General features: G+C 36.4%; 1 protein-coding gene and 1 non-coding gene across 2 annotated transcripts in view; both read left to right on the forward strand.

Annotated features, from left to right (window-relative positions):
- Nucleotides 1-26,401, forward strand: part of LOC150103033 (nose resistant to fluoxetine protein 6-like) — a 94,856-nt gene that overhangs the window by 21,162 nt on the left and 47,293 nt on the right. Inside the window, exon 2 of the mRNA XM_090398056.1 lies at nucleotides 104-345. Within this exon, the coding sequence (XP_090254182.1) occupies nucleotides 104-345 (242 nt within the window). The remainder of the gene's footprint in view (nucleotides 1-103; nucleotides 346-26,401) is intronic.
- TRNAK-UUU (transfer RNA lysine (anticodon UUU)) lies at nucleotides 21,998-22,070 on the forward strand. Its single transcript has one exon. It is a non-coding gene; the product is annotated as a tRNA-Lys (tRNA).

Consider the following 26,401-nt stretch of genomic DNA (forward strand, 5'->3'; position numbering starts at 1 on the left):
TGAGATATTATACTGTAAATTAATTCTTTTTACATTTACCCCTTATTTTACATGAATGATTTCAAACAATACTTGGCAGATTTTTTCTTTTTTTTTTTTGCAGTGTTGGATGCAACTGGTAAAATACAAAGTGGCATTCTGGATGGCACGTTTCTGAATCTTGGTTCATATGATGAATGTTTGGATATGTCAGTAGCAGAAAAAAACAAGTTCAACAATAAAGAGAACAGCTATACTCAGTTCATTGCAGGAAAATATTGCCTCATTAAAATGACTCATCCTTTACTAATTTCAAGAAACCTATCAACAAACAATAGTCTGCACTCTAAGGAACTTCCAGAATGGGTAAGACTGCCCTCATCATTTTTGCAAATCATTTTAGTATTAAAGATCAATGAAAAGCTACACATGGACTAAAAAACATGTTCATATTACGTGGTACCATCAGATTGCGATGTCCACTCGGGCTCACTTTGTGTGTGTATGGGGGGGGGGGGGAAGGCACACATTTCAAGGTTCACTAAGATATAGTATAACTATAGTATAAGAAATCAGATGTAAGAAAGTTCATAAAGAACCTTCTTAAGTCTGGCAACTCCAAGGTTTGTTATGACAACATAATAATAGTTTAAAAAATTTTCCTTTAAGGCAGGTGGGATGGGGAAGTATTCAAGAACTGGTTTTCTTAATTATTATTTTCATGTTTGAGAAGGGTTAATGTGCTCTAATTTTTTTAATGATACAGAGAATAACTTTCTTCATTTTAGCTCATTTTTTTACTTTAATCAACAGGTAATTTCTCACTGAGTGCCGGAAAGAAAAAAATAGAATTACAAATAATTTCACACAGAGGTATACATTCTTCTTGAGATGGAGAAAGATTCTTTGGATTCTTACCCCTCCTAACTACTGCCTTATTTCCCAAACTTGCACATTACATTACATTATATTATATTAAGCTCTGCAAATTATATCCAGCTACTGCATACAGTTAATCTTAACAACAATCTTTAGCAACTGATTTACATATCACAATAGTAATAGACACACTAAATAAGAGAGATGTGCCGTGATCTGGAAAATATATTTCACAATTTCGACATAGCAGGTGAATAATTAAATTAAAATTGTAAGTGGTTTGGTAGGGTTGTGTTAGGGAGTGATTAGAATTATTGTTGAAGCAACTTAGGTATGAAGGCAGGAATTCTGTCTGTAAATTGTATAAGTGATCAGTTTGACTGTTTGGCAGAAAACTCCCCCTGCCCCTGCTACCTCTGTATGAAACTAACTAGCTCATCTTCACTGAATATCCTTTACAAAGGTTCCTTGTATCTTAGAAAGGATAAAACCCAACCAAAGCAAAGCGAAAATATTGCAACATCTTTGTATTTATATGATAGAGGTGCCATCTATTTGATAGAGAATGTTCATCTGTTTTTAGGTGATGCTTTATACCCATGATTTTCCAGGAGAATAGGTTAATATGCTAACAACAAATCAGTGGACTAAAAATCAAATGTTCTAAATGAACAACGGTGCCTATGAAATAATAATATAATAGTATCTATGAAGAGCACATAATAAAACAGAATTAACATAATCAGAGAAGAACTGAATTAATTAAATTAAGATCACAGAAATATCATTTTGTAACAAGTTTTCTCCCTTGGTTACAAAGTATATTATACTTGACAAGAAATTATATTCTTCATTTTAATCCTTTACCAAAGTGTACATGAGAAAATAAATTTTGCACATGAAGTATCTTAAACGACTTGTCTACTCACATATAGAAACTATTGGTAGGGTGGAAACTATTGCCGGCCTAGTTGGCGGAGTGGTTAGCGTATCCGCTCTCCAGCCAAAAGGCTGTGGGTTCGAATCCCACTATGGGCATGGATGTTTGTGATTGTCTGTGAAAATAGTAGTGGTAGTGGTTGGCAGTAGATGCCGTTGGTGTAGTTGCGGCTCATTGTAGTTGGTGGATTGAGTGGTGGAGACAGAGCTGTAGAGTAGGTGCCCTCTCTCGATGAGTCTTTGGACTCCCGGAGGTGTCACGTAATAATAATAATAATAATAATTGACGACATCAATTGTTTCAATATTTCCTGTAATGTAAAGCAGAATTTTTGACATGGCTATTGCTATGCACTATGGGATGGGTCATTATTCAGACTAGTTTTGAGATCTCATTAGTGGGAGGGACTAGAAAATACTAAAATTAAATCAATGTAGAAGTGACATATTTTCTGTATACAATTAGTAAAATGATATTAATTATTATTAGTATCCTCTCAGCATCTCATATAGCTTATCAAAGAGGAAGAACAAGGAGGCAAAACAGTTACAAATAAATGAATATAATTAAGTAAAACAAGAGCTACCCCATCTATATTTAAGTGAATCCCATCTACTCAAAGTTGTGTACTTATTATACATTAAAACTATGAGTTAATCAAAGGTTAAATAACATTATGCAAACCACTTCATCTTCAATAAGCAGTGTCTCACAACAGGCAAGGAACTGCATATACTACCTAAATGCTAATGTTGAGCATTCTGTTAACTAAAACAATACACTATTTGAAATTTAACACTATGAAGAAATGTAAATGATAATGTGATTAAAACACACACACACACACACACAAATTATGTGTGTGTGTGTAATGGGTGTTATTATGCAGGACTCATCACCTCGTGCCAAATTATTATTATTACAGGTATCTCCATGGAGTCAGTAGACTCATCGTGGGAGACCCAAACTAGCAAAACAATATCTATCATATCTCTTCTTGAATTTATTTACAGATGAAGAACTAACAACTGAGCCTGGCAATGAATTCCACTCATTCACCATTCTCCAGGAGAAAAACCTCATTCTCACACCCTTGTTAACCACACTTTTCTTTAATTTCCAGGAATGACCTCTTGTTCTTCCATCACTATCACACAGCTGAAACATTTCCCCTGCATCAATCTTATAAAAACCCTTTAATAATTTAAATGTCTCTATCATATCCCCCTCTTCTCTGCCTATCAACCAATCTCTGCAATCCACAAGTTCTCAATCTACAAACATAGGGAGCATTTTTTACATCACTCACCAACTTAGTCACTCTCCTCTGAACCCTCTCCACAATCTCCAAGGAATCCAGGCGACCAGACCTGAGCACAGTAATCCAAATGTGGAAGTATCAACGCTTTATAAAGGGGAATAATAACCTCTTTATCTCTGGATGTTAGTGTGTTCCTCAATAATCACGTAATCCTGGACACCTTGGCAATGTGTCCCCTGAACTTCATTTCCCTAACCACCAACACCCCTAAGTCCCTAGCCTCATCAATGTAGTACACAGCTGGTAATCTTTTAATCCCAAAATGCATAATCTTACACTTTTCCACATTGAACTGACATCCATTACCCTTTGCCCATTTTGTCAGCTTATTTAAATCATCCTGCAAACTCTCAACATCAGCTTGATTTTTTTTATTGCGCTACCCAACTTTGCATCATCAGCAAACAACTGAATATCTCCCCCTCAAGCCATTTCCTATATCATTTATGTACAAATTAAACAACAATGGCCCAAGCACAGAGCCCTAAGGCACACCACTGGTCACTTGAATCATCCTGGACTCTGCTCCTCCATACACCACCTTCTGGTATCTCTCCCTGAGCCATTCTCCTATCCATATCACCAGTTTAGTATCCATTCCCATCTGCTCCAATTTGCGTAACAGCATTCCATGGAGTATCCTGTCAAAAGCCTTAGCAAAATCCAGAAGTACCACTGTGTAGCCATTTCCTTTGTCCAACTCAGATGTCATTCTATTATAAAAAGTTAATAGATTGCTAAGGCAGGATCTACCTTTAACAAAACCATGTTGACCCCTATAGAGTATCATAACTTGATTCATCCATTCTTGAATTTTGTCTTTAACCAACTTTTCTAATACTTTTACCACCACTCCCGAAATGGTGATTGGTCTGTAATTAACTACCGCAGTTTTAGAGCCACCCTTATGCAAAAGAACTACTTTGCCTTCCTTCCACTCCCTAGGGACGAGCCAAAACTAACTGTTCAACTTCTCATTTATTACAGAAAGAACTTTCGACTATCAAACATCACACGAAACTAAATGGCTTCTTCGAAAAGAGTACACAACATCTTTTCGATTCTTACAATCCAACACAGAACAGCAAAGATTCAATACGTCGCGTTCCAATTCCTTACATTTCCAGGATTTCAGAACTAATTTCAAGAATTCTGAAGAAATATGATTTAACAGCCACTTATACACTTATTAACAAATTATCCACCCATTTTCCTTCATCTAAAGATAAACGCTCAACCTTGTCTCTACCCGGTGTATCAAGTTCCTTGTAATCTTTCCTACTTTGGACAAACTGGACGTTCTATAGAAAAAAGAATTCACGGGCATCAATCATCAATTCAACACAACAAACCCGAAAAATCTGGATTAGCTCAGCATGGATTAGAAACAAGCCACAACATCCTTTGGTCCAAGACTCTCCTCCTACACAGATGTCACTCAAATTTGAATGTTTATTTAAAGAAAGTGTGAAAGGCTTACTTCAATGTCCTAACTTGAATCGTAATGACTGTATATCTATATCAAAAATTTGGGATAGTTTAATCAGGATAACAGATTATTTTTTTTAATTTTTTTGTTGTAAATTTCCTATATTAGTCTAATGTTATTTAAGATTATTATATGAATTTCTGAATGAATATCTTTAATTATGACTTTAAAAATGTTTACTCTTCTAATACTTAGTGATATGACATCACGTGGCTTGTTCTATGTATGAATGATCAATTGTTCGTATTCCACCATCATCATCAAATTCCTGCTATGTACCCTCAAGAGGTGTACAGGATATGATAGTACTATATGAAAAAAATTACATCATTATTAATTTCCTATCTATAATTTTCCTCCAAATCAGTCTGTTACTTGTCAAGACTCCAACATTATCAGATCTTATATTTCTATCGTCTAAGGCACTTTGTACCGTATCAATCCACCTATATCTTGGTCTTCCTCTGGGTCGTTTTCCTGCCAACCTGGCAGAGAACGCTTGTTTTGCTAATCTTTCCTCGCCCATTCTGTTTAAGTGACCATACTACCTGAGATTAGCTCTGCTAACGCATTCCTGGATGCTGACAATGTCAAGTTCTTTCCTAATATCCTCATTTTTAATATGATATTGCCACTGATGCCATCTATTCACGCCTATAATCTTTCTCAGGACTCTCATATCTGTGGTCTCTAGTCTTTGGTCAAGTGCTTTACTTCTGACCCAGCTCTCAGATCCATAAGTTAAAACTGGTTTGAACACTGTCTTGTATACAGCTAATTTAGTGTTCCGACTAATTTCTCTTTTATTCCATATGAATTTATTCAATTGACTTCCCACCATACCAGCTTTGCTGATTCTGTTGTCTATTTCAATATTTAATTTACCATCTTCAGTAAACATCGTGCCTAAATAACTGAAATGTTTTACTTGTTTCACAGGTTCTCCATTCACAACACAGTTGACATTTTCAATGATTCTGCCTATTTTCATTGTCTTTGTCTTTTTATTGCTGACCTTCATACCATATCTATTACAACAGCTATTCAATTTAGTCAGAGAATCTTGCAGACTTGTAGCGGATTTATTTAGAAGTATAACATCATCCGCATAAAGCAAAGAGCTGACATTAACATCTCCAATTTTGATATCATGTTTAATACCACTTTCCTTCATAATGTGATCCATATAGATAATGAATAATAGAGGGGATAATGTACATCCTTGTCTCACACCAGATTTAACATTAAACCATCTTCCTGTACTTCCTTCAATTCTAACTGCTGACTTACAACTCAAATATTGCTTGATATAATGCCCCATTGACACCATATAACTGCAGTGTATTGAATAGCTTCTCTCTTGGCACCTTGTCATATGCCTTTTCCAAATCGACAAAACTTAAATACAGATCTTTGTTATATTCCCATGCTTTCTCAACTATTTGTCGTAAAGCGAAGATCTGATCCTGACAGCCTCTATTTGGCCTGAATCCAGCTTGTTCTTCACCAAGCTTTTCGTCCACAATTCTTCTCAACCGTTTCTCAAGTATACTTGCATAGATCTTGCCAGGAACACTCAGTAGGGAAATACCTCTGTAATTCTCACATGCAATTTTATTTCCCTTTTTATATATGGGTACTATGAGTGCTCTACTCCAATCATCGGGAATTCGTCCCCCCTGTCCAGGCCTTCTGAACTATGCAGTGCAGCCACTGTAAGACTCTTATACCACCATACTTCAGCATTTCTGGTCGAATATCATCTACTCCTGATGCCTTTCCACATTTCAAGCCTTTGATGGCTTTTTCTACTTCAAGTATGGATATGTATTCCTGACTGCATGCCTGGTCAGTGTTTTTTACCACCGTGCTGTCATCACTGCTTGTTTCATTTAGCAGTTTTTCAAAGTAATTACTCCATACTTCAAGGATATCTTTTTCTCCCGTTTTCATGTCACCTTTATCATCTCTAATTCCTTTTATAGCACTCTTTCCTCCATTCCTAAGCTTCTTCAATAACCTCCAGAATATTTTGCCACCTTCTTGATATTTATTTTCTATATTCTTGCCAAAGTCCTCCCATGACTTTTGTTTTTTAAAACTATTCCTATGTAGCCACTGAAGATGGTCTGTAATATTCAGACTGAAATATTTGCAAATTAAACATTATTCACGTGTAAACTTGTATATATTTCTAATCCCTAGGGAACATACCAGAGTTCAAACTTAAGTTAAATAACCAAGTAAGAGGCGTTGACAATTCCTTTGCACAATCACGCAACACCTGAGCTGATATTCCATCTAAACCTACAGTAGTGTTTGCATTTAAATTTTGCAATATATTAAATACCTCTGATTTCTTAACTTCAATTCTCACGTTAGTTATTGCTATAGGTACAGAGAGAACCTCACTTGGGTGATAGGCTTTTGAAAAGTGATCACTCAGTAACTCTACTATTACATCTGAATTTGTCACCCCAATACCATCTGCACCCACTAAAGTTATCCTTTCGAAGTCATTCTTCCTTTTACTTGCCACATAGTGGAAGAACTCTTTGGGATTACCCTTGATCTCATTTTCTAAGGTCTTCTCATAATCTGATTTAGCTTTTCTTACTATGCTGGCAACCTTCCTAGCTTGAGCCTTGTACTGATCGCCTTTCTCCTTGTACATTCTCCATAACATTTTCTTTTTTTGCAGATCAAGCATGATACTACTGTTCATCCATCTAATGCCTACCTTGTTTGTCTTCCTGACCATGAGAACACAATCTGATATTGCTTTCCCCAGATACCAGCTTATTTTATCCCATGCACTGCTAACATCTTTCTCCTGCATTTATGTTCTGCCATGGGATGGCTGCAAGCTCATTCCGAAGCTTGTTATAATTGCCTAACCTGTGTATATACCCCTTCTTAAGAGAAAAATGCACAGATTTTGTAACATCCCAAGTCAACACCACATGATCATTCTCACCAATTGGAAGTAATGAGGACACCTTACTTATGCATATATCCTTTGAACCAATGACCAGGTCCAACACTCTTGCACCACATGTCCCTTCAGTATGTGCTGTTTCAAGTAATTATCTCACAAAAGATGTATGAACTCCATTTCCTTTTTGCCACATGATATTTCCTCCTTCCAATTGATATCACCATAATTAAAATCCCCCATAATAATCACTAAACTTGCACTCATTGGACTAATTTGCTGATACATGAATTCAATATCCCCCCCCCATACCCCCTGATCTATAGCAGCAACCAACTGTATATTTGGTTATGTTGGTCACTATTTCACACCAGACTGCCTCAAATGAACTCTCATTCATGTCTATCATCTTGATATACTACTTTCTTTGGCTGCAACACATCAGCTATCATCAACAGTACTCCTCCCCCTGTACCATCTTCTCTATCCTCCCTGAAAATACTGTACCCATCACACTCAATTCCAGTGAACACATCTTCTGCTGACAGCCAAGTTTCACTAATGCCCACAACTTCTGCTGAGATTGCACTGACTAATGCCAAAAATTCTTCTCTCTTATTTCAAATGCTTCTTGCATTGGTATATAAAAATTGCAGATTCCCTTTCGTATCTCTTCTTGAACACACTTGAAAAAGATGTACTCATAACATCTGGTGATGGCACATTCCAAATGTTTCACACATACCTTGAGAAGAGCCTAGATCTCACATTCTTCCGAACTACACCATCACCTTCCAGGATGACCTTGAGCTCTACTCCTATCTCTCATAAGCTGTAAAATCCCACTTGTATCTATATTTACTTAATAACTTGTAGGTTCCTATCATCCTCCTCCCCATCCAGACCATATCCTGTCAATATGTTCTCATATCATATCTGCAATTCCAAAAGCCAGTTATAATTTTGGTCACTGCCATCGATATCCCCATCTCCTTGGAACCTATGTGACTGGGTGATAACACACACAGCAGTCCAGATGTGGTCTTCAATTATCAAAAACTTATAAAGTGGGAGAATAACTTACATTTTTTCATATAAGTTCTGTTCTTTTTGATAGTGCATTTAACCGATGCAGTAACTTCACCCATTTAGTAGTGTGGCATCTAAACTCGCTACCTATATAACTACCAAGTCTCAAGATTCATTGACTACTTGCAGCAAATCTGAATTGAATAATCTTACACTTGGCAACAATAAAATGACATTTGTTTTCATTTGCTCATATAACGAGTCTCTTCAAGTTAATACCTACAGGGATTCTCTCTCAGCTAAATCCCTTATCACTATTCTCAACTCATCAGGTCAGACCCTTGCCTAACATTTGCAGAGCACAGAGCAAAAGTACAAATGGAGGCCACATACTATGTATCTATATATTTAAAAATTATAAATAAAGTAACCAACTGTTAAATAAAATACGTTCCACCCTCCTACCTTGGAATATATATACTTTCATAATGACAAAAATCATAAAATATGAGGAAAGCTATGGTTTTCAACTGAAAGTCGGCAAAATATCAAAGATGACTACATTTAATTATTATTGCACATGTCGGGTGCTCTATTGATGGGCTACGATGTTTGGATGAGTAATAAAATAAATTATAGTAATATATCTAAAATGCCAGTAGTATCAGAAATAAGGGAAATGGTTTCACTGATTGAGTTTATTCATCCCAAAATCATTGAAATAAGTGAAACATGATTGAATGAAGATGATATTCTAAGAAGAATAGAAATGAAAGGATACAGTATTTTTTGTGAGGATAGAAAGGACAAGAAGGGGGGGGGTGCTGCTGATGATAGCAGGGGATTTATGTCCACATAATGTAGACAGAAAGAGGGAAATAGTGGCAATGATTATGAGGCAGTGTGGTGTAACATGGAGGTTAACAGGAAGACATATTTAATTGGATGTGGCTATAGGCCCAGAAATCTGGAGGGTAGTGATGAAGAAACATAAAAACAACTTGGATAAAGGAAGGGTAATTATCATGGGTGATTTTAATTATGGCTGTATAAACTGGAGTGAAGAGATAGCATTTGGGAATAAGAAAAACAAATTTATCGAATTATTGAGAGATAACTATCTCAAGCGGCATTTAAAGAAGGGCAAGCAAGGATCGAGGGTTTAAGATCTGATCATTTCATCAGAGGATGTAATTGTGAGTGGGATTTCACACCTTCCTCCAGTTCATGTGAGTGATCATGAAGTGATCACCTGGGTTGTGGCCATATGCAAACTTTTGGGAGGAAAGAATATACATGGAATTATAAGGCTGGCGATTATGACAAGCTTAGAAGACAGCTTGGAGCTATAGCATGGAACAAGGAGTTGAGCAGTAACTAAATAAATGCTGCTTGGGAACATCAATGTGTGAATGTATTTCAAAGGCCAGAAGACTGAATAAGGTAGGTGATTAAGGAGCTTAAGCATGAAATCTGGAAGAAGAAGAAGGTACTTTGGAGGCAGTACAAGATGAATAATGGTAATAGTCAGTTACATGAGGAGTATAAGCAACAAAGTGAACAAGCCAGGAGAGTGACTCAGTAAGGAAAACAAAAGTGCAGTATGAGCAGAAATTGGAAAATCAGGTGAAGAAAAACCCTAGAGAGTTTTGTAGATATGTGGCAAATAAAAGGAAGAATGATCATGGTAAATTGACAGGATACTACATGCAATTCTAATCAGTAAACTGCAGCACATGGGGATGGATATAGGGTTGATGAGATGGAGAGGAGGGTGGTTGATGGAGAGATATCAGAGAGTAGTTTATTCAGGAGTAGAATCTACAAGAAGGCTTGTGACTAGTGGTGTGGTGCAGAGTTCTGTTATTGGACCACTGCTATTTAACCTGTTCATTAATGATATAGGAAAGGATCTGAGAGGATCTGTTCAGTTATTTGCGAATGATGCAAAGTTGGGTAGAGCAATAGTGAATACACATGATGTCAAAATTTTGCAGGATGATTTGGATAGATTGGCAGACTGGGCTAAGGAGAATGGATATCAGTTTAATGTGGCAAAGTGTAAGGTTATGCATTTTGGGGTGAAAAGATTATCAGCAGTATACCACATTGGTGGAACCATACTCCAGGAAATTGGCAAAAGTCAGAGACTTGGGTGTGTTAGTGGATAGAGAGTTAAAGTTTAGGGACACATAGCAAAAATGGCTAAATCAGCTCATCAGATCACTTGATTACTGAAGAATACTTTAACGAGCACAGACAAGCAGGTTATTATTCCTCTTTATCGAGCCTTGATAAGACCCCATCTTGACTACTGGGTGCAGATGAGCCAAAAGACTCATCATGGTAGGTCGTTTTTAGGAGACACAAAGTTTATCATACCACTCCTTGAGGCAATGCATTCCATGGTTCAACCATCCCCCATGCAAAGAAACCACTCCTCACCCTCTTCTCACAGCCTCCTTTCATAACTCCTTCCTGCTGTTCGACCAAGCAAAAGAACTCCCCAATGTCTACCCTGTAACTGCCTCTCAACAGTTTAAAAGTCTCGATCATATCACCTCTCCTTCTTCTATCCACCAAACTCTGCAGTCCACATTCCCTCAGTCGATCCTCATAACTGACATTGTACAGTCCTGAAACCATCTTTGTTATCTGCCTCTGTACCCTTTCCACAGTTAATTTATCCCCTTCAAATCCTGGGGGCCAAACCTGAGAACAATAGTCTAAGTGTGGTCTGATCAGGGCCTTATACAATGGAATGATAACTCTTTTATCTCTGCAGGTCAGTGTCCTTCTCAGTATTGCAGCAATCCTCTGGGTTACCTTAGAGAGGATTCAGAGGAGAGTGACCAAAATGGTAACTGGTCTGTGGAATGAACTTTATGAGAGCAGGTTGAAGATTTGTGGGTTACAGAAGCTGGTTGATAGGCGGAAAAGGGGTGATATGATTGAGACGTTCAAATTACTGAGGGAGTTTTACAAGATTAACTCAGAGGAAATTTTAGAACTAGGTGTTTTACTTGGAGAGTGGTAAATGAGTGGAATAAGCTCCACTCCCAGAGTCTGTTGTGGATGCCATGACTGTGAATGTGTTCAAAGCAAAGTATGATAGATACTGTGCGAATGCTGAATAGTTCTTGACATGATGTTTAGGGCTTCCCTCGATGATTCTAAGGAGTCCTTGGAGTTGCCAGTAATAATAATAATGATAAAAAAAGTTTATGTTAATGGATGAAAGTGGCAGAATGGTAACTGCTGCAGAAGACATTGTTGAGATATTCAAGATATTCAATGATCAGTTTACAAGGGTGTTTCATCCTGATCAGGATGGAATCGCAAGGAAATTAATATATCCTCTCCTATGTCCTCTGCACTTAAGTTTCTCATGATTCCACCCTGATCAGGATGAAACACCATTATAAACTGATCATTGAATACCTCAACAATCTCTTCTGCAGCAGTTACCATTCTACCACTTTCATCCATTCACATCATCTTACCATGATCATTCTTCCTTCTATCTACCACATATCTATAAAACTCTCTAGAGTTTTTCATGATGTCAATAAGGCAATAGGATTTAATGACATATTACCACGCATCTTAAGGAGTGTTCCAGAGAATTTGCAGTAGCACTGGCATGCCTGTTTAATAAGAGTTACAGCAGCACAGGTTCCAAGGGAGTAAAATTGTGGAAAGAGAGTAAAATTGTTCCACTGCATAAATTGGTGATATGGCTGTAGCTTCAAATTATAGGCAATTTGTATATCTGGAGTTGTGAAGGCATAACTCCAGATACACAGATTGGCCTATAATTGAGATGATTGTAATGATTGAGATAATTGGTGATTATAATGAAGAGATCTAGGAGTGATGGTGGACAAGAACCTGAAATTCAAAGCCACATTGAAAAAGACTTCCCATCGAACAATGGCAATGATGTGGAGGACCCTGACACTGGACAGATTGGTAAGAAGTATGACACAGAAATGGGTTGATAAGAGTAGTATTCTCTATGGTTATCAGCATGGGTTTGTTAAAGGGGAGATCATGTTTTACTAACTAACTTATGTACTATAACAAGGGGAAAAATACCTTGGACAGGGGAGATGCATATACAGTAGCGTACTTGGATTTTGCAAACGCTTCTGATAGACTGCCACATGACAAACTGTTAAATAAATTGAAACAGATGGGTTTGGATAACAGACTTCTGAGCTGGATCAGTTACTGGCTGTCATATAGGTATCAGAAAGTTGTATATGGGGGTGCAGTATCCTGAAAGAAGAAGATCACTAGTGGTGTACCAAAATGGGTCAGTTTTGGAACCATTGTTGTTCAATTTGTATGTTAATGATACTGGGATGGGTTTAAGTAGTGATATGCAGCTGTTTGAAGATGATGGAAAATTGGGAGAGCAATGAAGAGTCAAGCAGATGTTATGCCTTACAGGAGGACTTGAATAGATTGCACGAATGGGCAGGTAAATGGAACTAAAGTTCAATATTGCAAAGTGTAAGGTTTTGAGATTTGGTAAGCAACAATGGAATGCCAAGTATACACTTGGTGGGGAAACTTTAAAGAAAGTAAAGGAGATGGACAGATCTAGGAGTGATGGTGAACAAGAACCTGAAATTCAGGGCCACATTGAAAAAGTTGTGAAGATGTTACATTGGACAATGGCAATGATATGAAGGACCCTGACATGCTGAAAAGAGATGCCATTGTATAAGGTCTTGATCAGGCCTCATATGGATTATTGTGCACAGATTTGGTTGCTGGGCATGGTGATGAGGATATATTGGAAAGAGTCCAGAGAAGATTCACAAAGGTGGTCAGTGATCTTTGAAATGTGGAGTAAGGACATATTGAGAGAATGTAAGTTGCAAAGCCACATGAATAGGAGGAAGAGGGGATGGGGATATGATCGAGACATATGAGAGTGGTCTGAAATGTTCTCGGCCTCGACCATAAATGGCAACACTATCAGCAATTTTTTTTTTCCTAAGTTGGTACATTTGTCAAAAACAACCATGTGAAATTGCAAGTCATTCTATAAAGTAATTTGTTTTTACAGCTGCCTGAAGCAAAAGTGTTGCCTATATAATCGCACAATACTCAATCGATTATAAAATTCTTTGTAAAAGAAGGTTTAACGCCAATAGAAATTCATTTGAAGTTCATAAAAGTTTATGGGCACTCTTCTTCTTCGACAATTAAGAAATGGGCTGCCGAGCTTAAGCATAGCCATACCAGCCTTGAAGATGATCCACGTGAAGGATGTCCAAAAAGTGTAACACCACCACAAATCATCGATCAAGTGCACGATATGGTATTGGATGACCAGCAATTCAAAGTGTGTGAAATTGCTGAGATTATAGACTTTTCAAAAGAACATATAGGATATATTTTGCATGAAGAATTGCAAATGAAAAAGCTTTGTGCAAGATGAGTCCCACGCTTGCTCACAGCAGATCAAAAATGCACTTGCATGAAAATCTCTGAACAGTGCTTGGAGCGTTTTAACAAGAATAAAACTGATTTTGTGTGTTGTTTTATTACTGTAGATGAGACTTGGATTCACCATTACACACCAGAATCCAAACAGCAGTCAAAAACAGTGGACAGAAGCCGGTTGTTCATCACCAAAGAAGACAAAGTCAGTTCCATCAGCAGGAAAGGTCATAGTATTGGTGTTTTGGGATGCTAAAGGCATTTTGTTTATTAATTATCTTGAAAATGGTAAAACAATAACCAGGGAATATTATTCCGATCTTTTAACCAGACTAGATGAAAAAATTTGTGAGAAAAGACCCACAAAGGTGTTTTTTGGCAATTGGAAAATTAAGGGATCTGCACCATGAATTGTTGGAACATCCACCCTATTCCCCAGATTTGGCTCCCTCTGACTTCTATCTCTTCCCAAAACTAAAACTCTTCTTCAATGGTCAGCGTTTTTCTTCGAATCAAGAGGTGATTGCAGCTGTAGAGGAATATTTTGCAGATCTTACTGAGAACCACTACATGGGTGGGATAATGGCACTGGAGCATCGTTGGAATAAATGTGTTAGTCTTAATGGTGATTATGTTGAAAATAAAAATCATTTTGAAATTATAAATTTCTTTTTACATTGTTAGGCCAAGAACTTTTCAGACCACCCTCGTATAAGCTAGTCAGGGGTTGTTATCAGACTGACATAGAAGAGGATTTTCATAGAATGACAGTGGGGACTAGAACAAGAGGCCATCACTGGAAACTGTAAGAGCAGGTTCTTTGCATGGAGAGTGGAATGCATTTCCTGAATCTGTTGTGAACGTAGACACATTAAATCAGCAAGGTACAGTTGGATGAGTATTGTGTGCAATAGTGTGTGTATCTCTCACAATGAGTCTCTGGCTCCATGGAGGTTAGATGATGATGATGATGATATATTTATGTATCTGTAAGATTGATTCTGAATATTTCATTTGATGCCTCTTATTTATTTTATTTTATTTATTTTTTCTGTGTGTTTGTGATATCAAACAAGGATCTAGAGACAAATGACCAAAGCGATATTGGAACTCTGGAGTACTGGTTATGCAGAGAAGTTGAGGGAATGTGGATTACAGAGTTTGGTGGATAGGAGGAAAAGAGGGAATATGATAAAGACCTTCCAGTTGGTTTTAGGGGTTCAACCAGATTAATACAGAAGGAATTATAAAAAAAGTGGACAGTAAGATGAGAAGAACAAGAGGCCATCCCTGGAAGGTGTATAAAGATATGGTGAAGAAGGGTGGGAGGAGTCATTTTTTTACGTTTGTGAGTGGAGTGCATTGTGAATGCAGGGAGTGTAAATGATTTCAAAGTTCAATAGGACAGACATGCTGCTTGTTGAGTGGCCCTCCCATGAGGGATCTACTGACTTCATGGAGATTACTGTAATAGTAACAATAATAAAATAATAATATGCAGTGCCCTCTAAAGTGCAGGGCCAGGATAGTTGCCTCTCTTGACAGTTATTTACCTGATGCAATGCTACCTTTGGACATTCTACAACATCATTAATATACAAGTTAACCAATAATGGTTCAACTATTAATGATCACTTCTTTCTCTTAGAGACTTAGCATCTCCATTCATCACTTTCTGATATCTATCAGTCAGTCAATCTCCTATTCATGCAACAAGTTTACTTTGCATACCCATCTCTTTAAGTTTGATATAGAAAAAAACATGACAAGTCATTGTACAATCCCACCAATGAGAGGTAGAAGAAACTATAGCACATTAATGCAGTATATGTGGTGTGGACAAATTTTGGGAAAGAAGGAACCTACTGATATTTTTTTCTTGAAAAGCTGGAAGTTATATTTGTTATAGAACAACTACAACCTCCAGCTTTGGAGGCTGTTCCAAAGAGCAGAGGTAGACAGAATAAAAGAGGAAGAGGAGAAACATGTTCGAGGCATTTGCAGTTATATTATAAATAGATGTTAGGCAGCTACTACATGTATTTTAAGAGGCCTAAGAGAAAGCACATGAATGATGGATGCCATTTTAGTGGTGAAGTAGCCATGAAAGTACCTGAAAAAAAAAAAGTTATCATCTATCAGCTGAATCACTGTCCTCTGGATAGCATCAAGAATTTTTTTTTAAAGAGGATTTCATGTGGAATTTCAAAAAAAAAAAAACATTCAGTACTCTTATCCAACTATGCTATCACTATTACAGAATGAGTAGCAAACTGCTAATACAAGACCTACCTTTAGCAAAACTATGCTGTCCACCACAGATGAATCTCTAATTCAAGGAAATCTGTAGCACTCAAATGATTCAAGCTCTTCCATAACCAATGCTTTAAACACTGTTCTCACCATTCTGAAGTGGGAGTGAAGTAAACTGAATTTTAATGCTAGCAAAACAGTCCTGTCTCATTACCCAGAAGAATGATCCCAAATCACTCCTTCTTTTGAGCGTTCTGATTTCTACTCAAGATCAGAATTCCTTTCTTGGGATGACTCAGCTTATCCTGGCATAAATATATTACATCTATAATCCCTTCAGCTTCCAAAAAACTTGGTATTTGTTCAAAACACTGTCTCTCTTTCCTGCTCAACTCCCAACACTTTATAAAGCTCAAATCTGAGTAACCTTAGAATACTGTTTTCCCATTTAGGGTGGCACACTCAAAATCTCACTAAAAATTCTTGGGTATCTGTAGAAGAGGGCAATCCACCTAAAATGACCCCCTCTCTCAAAGATCTCATCTGAGATCAACATCCATATGCAGTTTAACTCCAAATATATCGAACCAACATTCATTCCAACTACTTCTGTTCTTCAGAACAGCCTTCCCCATACTGTGAATTTGAATGAATACAACCCCAATTTTTCAAAAAAATAAAAATTTGTTAATAGATTCCTTCTTTCTTTTTAACTACTTGTCCACACATCACAATGGTGTGTTATAGGTTTTGTGATCTCTCATGTTGTGTGGGTAAGTTAAAAAACATTTTTTAAAAAATCAGAAAAAGAATTCAGTGGATCAATCGTAGCAACGAAAACAATAACTAAAAAAGAATGCACATAAATGAAAGTGTTTGGACACTCCTATTCATCTAAAATTTTTAAAGAATATCTCTGTCATGAGTTACTGGTTTTCAGCTATGGTAGTCTTTACTGTTATTATTATAACAATGTCTCCATGGAGTCAGAAGAACCATCGTGGAAGACCCAAAGGGCATTCAGTGCCAGATTTATTGGAAGCATAATAGGAAGGTTGTGAATTGCAAATGCAAATAAAACTGCTCCTCATTCATCTAATCACACCCTTCTTCACACTCTTCTGAAACAGATGGGTTTGAATAGATCTTGAATAGACCTTACATACATTAATAGCTCTTGTTCTTCTCTCCATTTATGAAAAAGTTCTGCATTAATCTGGTGACAATCCCTTATCCACTTATATATTATCATATCTTATGATGTACAATCATATTTTCCTCCTATCCAGCAAGCTTTGCAAAAAGCATTCCCATAATATGATCACAAATATTCCAGAGATCATGATATCACAAACCAAGTGAACATTCTGTGCACAGTAATCCAGTGTGTGTGGCCTGATCAAGACCTTATTTTTATCATGATGATCCCACATATAAAAGGTCACAGGACCTATAACACTGCAGTGCCATGTAGCTTGTGAGTAAGTGATTAAGGAGAAAAAGGTAGCATACCAATAAGAAACATACCAATAGGCTATGTTTCTTAACAAGTTGGAAACTGTACTCAGTGGGAAAACACTGTGGAAGATTGTTCTAAAGAACAGAGGTGGACAGAATGAAGGAAGATGATGAGAAGTTTGTTCAGTATGTATGGAGTTAGACAGCATATTGGTGCTGGCCAGTGGCTGCTCTAGTTCTTACGTGGTTAGAAGAAAGGGGAGAAATAGTAGTAACCAATTCAGATAAGCAGTACCCATGAAAGTACCAAAAAAAAAAAAAAAATGCAGAAACAGAGTGCCTATTGGAAAGTAACTGAGAGTTTGTGAGGAAAGGGTCATCTATTAAGCAGATTGCCCTCTTTTAAATATCATCAGGAATTCTTAGGGGTCTTGAATGCCATCCCAAATGTGGGAACAATAATCTAATGTTTGCTGGATCTGAGACTTATAAAGTGTTAGGAGTTGAGAGGAAGAGAAATAATATTTTGAACAGGAAGAAACACCAAGCTTTTTTAGAGGCTAAGGAGGCTACGAATGTAATATGTCTGTGCCAGGATAAACTAGATGTGACAATCAACCCAAGAAGAGAAAGTTGATTTTGAAAGGAAATTGGAATATCATCAAAAGTAAGAGAAATAGAGGCAGGATCTTTCTTGTAAGTAATGAGGAAGGTCTGAGTTTTTATTTTTTTTCATTACAAGTTGTCTTCACCCCATTTGAGGACAGGGGCATGTCAGTAGTGTCCAGCACCTGTGTGCAAAACTTTAGTTGGCGCCCCTATACCCAGTAGCATGCCAGTAGTGTCTGGCACCTGTGTGCAAAACTTTAGTTGTGCACACAGGCTATACCCTCTATACCTCCTCCCTCCAATAAAAAAATCACTTTAAAAAAACATTTTTTTAAAGTATTTCCTCCTCTTTGGCGCCTTTACTATCCTGGTGCCTGTGTGCATCGCACACATGGCCGGCATGTCCCTGTTTGAGGATGCTGAGGAGATCAATGTTTAAGTCATTGGTTAAGGAAGATCTTGAGGCTTCTATCATTTGAGTACTACAAGATTTCTTGAATGAAGAATGAAGAGTACTGTCATCAGTGAAGCTGTGAACAGAATCTGAAGTTAGAAAGAGATCACTGATGTAAACGATGAAGTGTGGGTGAGAGTATAGCACCCTGGAGTACTCAAGCATTGATGGAGAAATCTGATGAGAGGAAGCCATTCATGACATGCAGTGAATGACTAGTGAGAACAATCTGTGACCAATCACCGAGTGCAGGAGGGAAACCATACAATGGTAGCTTATTCAGATTTGATGCCAGACACAATCAAATCATACATACAACAAACATCAAAAACACAGATAGAACATAGAAAAAATATAAACATATCCTGTTATCTGCTAGGCTTCCCATAATTAGTAGCCTTGTAGTGTCAAATATATACTTTCTTCATGGATATTCCTGAAATGGCTAGTCAGTATCCATGTGATCTTGCCAACTGGAGGGAGGGGGGGGGACTAACGTCCTCTGATTAATGACCAAATCCAAGACTTTTGATCTTAAAACACAGATAAAACACATCATAAAACACAGATAGAACATACAAGAAACATAAACATATCCTATTATTTGCTCGGCTTCCCATAATTAGTAGCCTTGTAGTGTCAAATATATACTTTCTTCATGGATATTCCTGAAATGGCTAGTCAGTATCCATGTGATCTTGCCAACTGGGGGAGGGTGGGGGAGACTAACGTCCTCTGATTAATGACCAAATCCAAGACTTTTGATCCTTAAAGGAATTATACCATTTATTACAATTTCCCTCAAACTTGAGACATTCATTTTTCTCTATTCCTAGATGCCATTCTTCATTCCAATTCACATTACCCTTATTAAAATTGTTCATAATCCCTCTTCTCTTCTGTTGAATGAAATTGCCTTTACATTTCCCATTCACACCCCCCCCCCTTCCATATTCCCAGCCCTAACAGGAACACCACACTAACTCATCCTGTTTACCTCACAGCATACTGCCTCAAACCATTGCTGCTATTTTCTAGTTGCACTGTTGCCTTAGAGGTATAATTGGCCAAGTGGATAGCATACCTGTTCCCCAACCATAGGTTGTGGGTTTGAATCTCATGCTGAATGTTTGTAAAAGCATGCTCAGGATGAGCTTGTATAGCTGCTTGAGTTTATAAGGCTTTTTTCATTTTTTTTTAATTGCCTTTGCTGGCATCAACAGCATTCCTCTTTTCTTCTTACCCTTCTTGTCCTCGCAATAAAACAGCACATCCCTCCATCTCTATACCTGTCAGGATATCATCCTCATCCAAATAGGATTCACAATTTTTAAGCAAAGAACTTAATTAATGGAACAATTTCATCTCCCTTATTTCTGATACATGTGGTATTCATAAACAAACTTAGCAATAACCTGTGCCATGATGTCTCCTCATCTGATCTTGATCCTTCCACTTTATTGCCAACTATCAGCATTTTTCCCCGTGTCCTGCTACTCCCCATTCAAGCCATTGTATTTAATGGTGATCACAACCATCATATGCTCATTCACTAACACTACCTCACTTTCCATATACCATGCCATCCTTTTCACCTCAGCTTTCCCCTGAAAAAGAAAAGTGTTTCTCACTGGCTCATCTTCTTACCAGTTATTAAGATCTTTTTGATTATTCCTGATATTGGTGATCTTAATGTACATGCTGATGTGGCATAGCAACAAGAAAAATTAAATTTTACTGACTATACAGCATTTGGCTATAAAAAGGAGATCAAAACTGTACAGCTGTCCATACTGTAAGTAACCACAGCATCACCTTTTCTGGTTTCTATCTGGAATTTAAGAAAATGTGACCTGATTATTATTATTATTTGATGCCTCGAGGGAGTCCAAGGACTCATTGAGGGAGGGCACCTGCTCTACAACTCTATCACCACTACTCAATCCACCAACTGACTGCAACTATACCAATGCCATCTACCGCCGACCACCACTAGTATTTCCACAGACACTCACAAACATCCATGTCCACGGCGGGATTTGAACCCGCAGCCTTTTGGCTGGAAAGCAGATACGCTAACCACTCGACCAGCCAGCCAGCCAGATGATTAATAAATTTTCTTACTATAACCTGGTTGCACATTCTGAATCAGAAATCTTTATTTTACTCAATGCCATTATAAGTAAATGTGCATTATTTAATGAAAGTACTGCATAATCACCAAAGGAATATGAAAATACATTTACAGTTAGCACAACAGAGTTAAAAATAAAATTTAAAAAAAGTGCTCTCTCTCTCTCTCTCTAGTTTATTATTAAATAAAAACTAATATATATATATATATATATATTTTTTTTTTTTTCTTTCTTGTTAATTTAATGTAACACTGACTTTTAGAAAAGATGTTAATGCATCAACTGGTAGCTAGCGAGTTATGTGTCTGCAGAAACACTTAATTCAGTTGCTTAAAGTAGTAAAGTTTTGCTTTATCAAATAATATTTTTTTTTATAATATTAATATTTATCTGTGGAGCCATACTATCCACATGTCGAATTCCTTCTTATCTTCTTGTAGTGTGTGCACCAAGAGTGGACTTAACGTCCATTAGAATCATACCGTCAGGGAAAGCTCTAAACTGAACTACATCACTTTTATGTAGTAACGGGGGGGGGGGGATATGCCCTGCAACACATTTGAGAGGGATGGAGGAAAATTCGTGAACTTTGCAGGATAAAAAAAAGAACTGTTGATAGTGAAAAACGTACTTTTCTCCGTTCTATGGTACCGCTTCCAATATTATAGTGGCAGCCCAGCACAGAAAAATTAAAGTTAGTGAATGTCAAAGAAAAAAATCCCATGCTTGAGCTATTTTCACATAAGACAATATATTCTTGAAGTTGTACATTCAGTTTCGACATACCGGTGTCTTTCTTTGTAGCAATTTTTCTTCAGCTGATGCCTATAGTTCAAATTACTAAAATTGCTTTGTCAAAAACTTTTTTTGCTATATAATCTGAAATATTATATTTTTTTTAAATGGGTAAAAAGTAAAACATTAAATATATTCTTTAGGTTATGTACATATTGTGATTAAATTAATATAAAATATGCAAAAAATTTATTTCCAGAAGTTAACAAAGAAAAATTTTATTAAAAACGTAATAAAGATTAATGATGGTGCCATTCGTGTGCTGCCCGGATAGCTCAGTCGGTAGAGCGTTAGGCTTTTAACCTAACGGTCCAGGGTTCGAGTCCCTGTTCGGGCGGTTTTTTTTAAATTTTGATTTTTCTTTCATTCATTTTTTTTTTTTCATTTGATTCCAAAATTCGTTACAATATGTACACTTATTAGTTCTATTTGTAATTAAAAACAAAGTCAATAATTGTATTTAACTGTCACGGAAGGGGAGAGAGAGTTCTCCACACTCCTTTGACATGAACCACATGATAATTAAGTTACTTAGCTGTAAAAATTAAAACAATAAATAAATGAATAAAACAGAAAAAAATAAGTAAATTTAATATAACACATAAACACTGAAATAACTATACAAAAATGCGGTTGCAAAACATAGTTTTTTTTTTTTTTCTATTATGAATGTGATGGATAATTTATTTGTTTGTTTAATATGGGAATGTGGTGTACTGTGACAATTTCTTATCAAGTATACTTTATTAAAAGTATAGCTGACGAGAAATTAGGAAAAATTGTGTATGCCTAATTCAATAAATTCGAATTACAAGCTAATTAATATATACGATCCAATAAACCTTATTTTTATTATATTAGTAAATAAAGTAAATATAATTCATCAGTTACATTTGTTAGAACAGATCTGCTTGTTATCTCATAAAGTCCAATCCTATGTTCCAGCCAAAAGTATATGCGTACGATGGGTAAGGAATAGGCTGACCATACGTACATTTTTGAACAGGACAGTACCGTTTTTTTTTTTTTTTTTTTTCCCGGCCATCCCATCATTTTAATAAAAATGTCAATTTTGTCCCGTTTTTAATAAAAACTATAATATACTTTCATATTCGTCGATCATAAATTAATATTCATAAGTTATAATCATATATGAATATCATGGATACCAGTAATTTGTATAACTCATTGTTAAATACTAAATATCGATATCTGCATTGATTTATTCAGAGAAAATAAATACATGTTGGCAACACTTGTGCGTCTCAGACGCGGCGTGTGTTCAGCTGTAACGTTAGTTTTTGTTTTGCCTGTATGATAACCGGTGGCTTTGTTATTCAATGCCGGCGGTTTAAATTTCATATTTTTTAAAGTTTTAATCTTATTTTTTAAAGCTTTAAGTCTATCCTTGCAATGTCAAAGAGGCGAAACTGCAGTTTTAATGACGATCTCCAGAAAGAATTCAAATTTATTTAACTGGACAAGCTGTATACAAGTGATGGAACAAAAGTACAGATATTTTTCTGAAATGAGGGCAAAACGCCTAGACTTTCAAGACTTTTGTAATATTGTAGAGTTTATTCTTTGTCTTCTAGGAAATACAGCACCTGTTGAGAAAATATTTTCTGTTATGAACAGTATGTGGTCAAAGGAGAAATCTAGATTAAGTGTTGAGACAATGAGGGCTATGTTAGTTGTAAGACAAAACTGTGTCATGGAGTGTGAGAAATTTTATGATAAGATGTTGAAAGACCGAAATTTGCTACGTAAGATCACTTCATCGGAGAAATATTCATGGTACGATCGTGATGATATACCCCCTCTACGTCTACATAAATTTTTGTATGGGTTCTGTCACTGAAGAATAATGGTAAGCTCAATATGTTATATAATAACACTTTTTTGATCGTCTTACTTTTTCATGAATACAGAATATTACATAACCCCCCGTCCCGTTTTTTGCCATCCCAATGTCCCGTTTTTGTCTCAAGGAAATATGGTCAGCCTTGTAAGGAAAGTAGTAGAGAAGGTATGAAATTCTGCGACAGGCTCAACAAGCAAGCAACGTATTTCTCTGTAGCTAACAAAGAAATGAAAGAATCAAAGTTGGTGGAACGGTAATTGAAATTGAGAATAGGAGCATTGACACGTACATTTAAATTTAGCCGTTTCAGATATTATAATGGAAAGGAAATTAGATGTTCTGGTTTTAACTGAGGAAAAAAATAAGATATCTTGTTTTGGAAAAAGAATGATGACCAATCAAACAATAGTGTCGGTTTTATAATCAGTAAAGAAGTTAATAATACGCTATGTGACACCTCCAAGGACTCATCGCGAGAGAGAGCACTCCACTCCTCCACTCACATCCCATCGTCTCCCCATCGCTTAATTCTCCCACTACACACAGCTATCATCAATGGCATCTGCCGCCCATCACTACCACCACCAACAATAATATTTTCTGTCTGTAAATTGCGTGTGTTCTGAACGCCGATTTGTCTGTACGCGGGATGAAAAACCCTGCTACATCTGTATGAGATCGGCTAACTCACCTTCAACTTAAAAAAAAAAAAAAAAAAAAAAAGCCCATATAAATGCACTCTTTCCAATCTAAAATTGGTGGCAATGTACTGTCGTTCTTCCAATTGCGCTACGGAGGCGCTATAGTGTGATAGAATTAATAATTAGTGAATCAGAGTTAATTAGAGTTAGAATTAGCGAATTAGAGTTAGTGAATTAATAATTGTGATGGAATTAATAAACTAATAATGAGACTTATTTTGTATGTAATGGAAAACAAAGTGCACTTATTTAGATATAAGAACTGTAACAAGGCTTAGATATGGAGGAAAAAACATTATTTGAGGACCAGTTGAAGACGCTATCCAAGATAAGCGTGTAATAATCTAAGGAGATATATTAATGCACGGTTCGGAGAAGAGAGAGAGAATAGGAGCAATAATAATAAAACAAAAGAATGGAGCTATTTGGTTTCGGTCAAAGAAATGAAGAACAAAGATCGTTATTAAGTGACAAGTCCAAGGACTCGTCGTGGGAGAACACACTGCTCCACAGAATTCACTGTCTCCCCTACTTAATCCATCGACACACACCGCCATCTACCGCCCACCACTAGTTTTTTTTTTTTTTTGGTCTGTAAATTGCTTGTGTCCTGGACGATTTGCCATTTTACATGAAAATCACCGTATTTCAAATTTGGAAACGGCTGATTCGAGAAGAGATAAGCCATAGAATTACAAGTTATATAGAGTTAGGTCGGTAAACAAACATCTATAATAGATTATTTAACTCTTAATAAGGAACACAGCAAATTATAACTGACAAGAAAATGTATTCTGACACACACACACACACACACACACACACACACACACACACACATATATATATATATATATATATATATATATATATATATATGTAGAAAGTATTTTACCTTGGGTATAATAAATGTTAATAATACCAAGCAATTTTTAAACCTGGTTTTACTCCATTTCCCAAGTAAGCAAACAGACAAATAAGTCAAGTTTGCGCCTGCAAGTGATACAAGTCTAGCTGATCCGAGTTGCCCTGGTCCTGCACTACCTGTAGGATCAGCTAGACTTGCATCACTTGCAGGCGCAAACTTGACTTATTTGTCTGTTTGCTTACTTGGAAAATGGAGTAAAACCAGGTTTAAAAATTGCTTGGTATTATTAACATATATATATATATATATATATATATATATATATATATATATATATATATATATATATATATATATATATATATATATATATATATATATATATATATATATATATATATATTCTGATACATACTTGAGAAGGAATTATAATTATGTTTTCATATATACATATTTTGACATATACCGGACAAGAAATCATATATTTTGCTCACCGATGTCAAGTCAATAGCCTCTGTATACAAATAGCAGTCGCAAAGATAATTCACGCGCAAACTTTGTTTCCTTTTTATTTATTTATTATTTGTTTTATTTTATTTTATTTATTTATTATTATTATTATTTTTTTTTTTTTGAGCAACACCCGAAAGCGTTCTGCGGAGCATAGTCCGGATATCACTGGCTTAGATGAAGGTCATAGGCTTTTTATAGCCTCGTTCCAGGTGTACAGATAATAAATTATTATTATTATTATTATTTCTGATACCTCCAAGGAGTCTGAAGACTCATCGCGGGAGGACACCTACAACTGTCTCAACCACTACACCGAACCTCTACTACGAATGTGGTATTTAAAAAAAAAAAGAAAAAGCTTAAGCTGTGGAGATTGAAACAGACTGAAGTAAAGCAGTAATTTAAATTAAGGGTCAGGTCCAGGATCAACAAGTAATGACAGATAACACGAAGGAAGAATGGGAGAAATTTCGAGGAGCAATAGTAGAAACAAACAACAGGGGAAGGTGGAAGTGAAAAAGGGAAATAAACGCATCAGTGGTAAGCGAGTTAAACAATAAGAAAAAAAAGACCACTGGAAAATTTATAAAAACTAGCTGGTCTTGTTTGCCGCGTAGAGAATGTATCCGCAATGCAACTAATACGATATAGGTTTGAATCCCGCCGTCGGCATGTGCATTTATGGATGTTTTTAGGTAGCAGATGGATTCCATTGTTCAAGT

This window comes from Typopeltis vanoorti, chromosome 9 (assembly GCF_054136105.1).
Source record: "Typopeltis vanoorti isolate ZY-2024b chromosome 9, IOZ_Tvanoo_1.0, whole genome shotgun sequence".
In the NCBI taxonomy this organism is placed as follows: domain Eukaryota; kingdom Metazoa; phylum Arthropoda; class Arachnida; order Uropygi; family Thelyphonidae; genus Typopeltis; species Typopeltis vanoorti.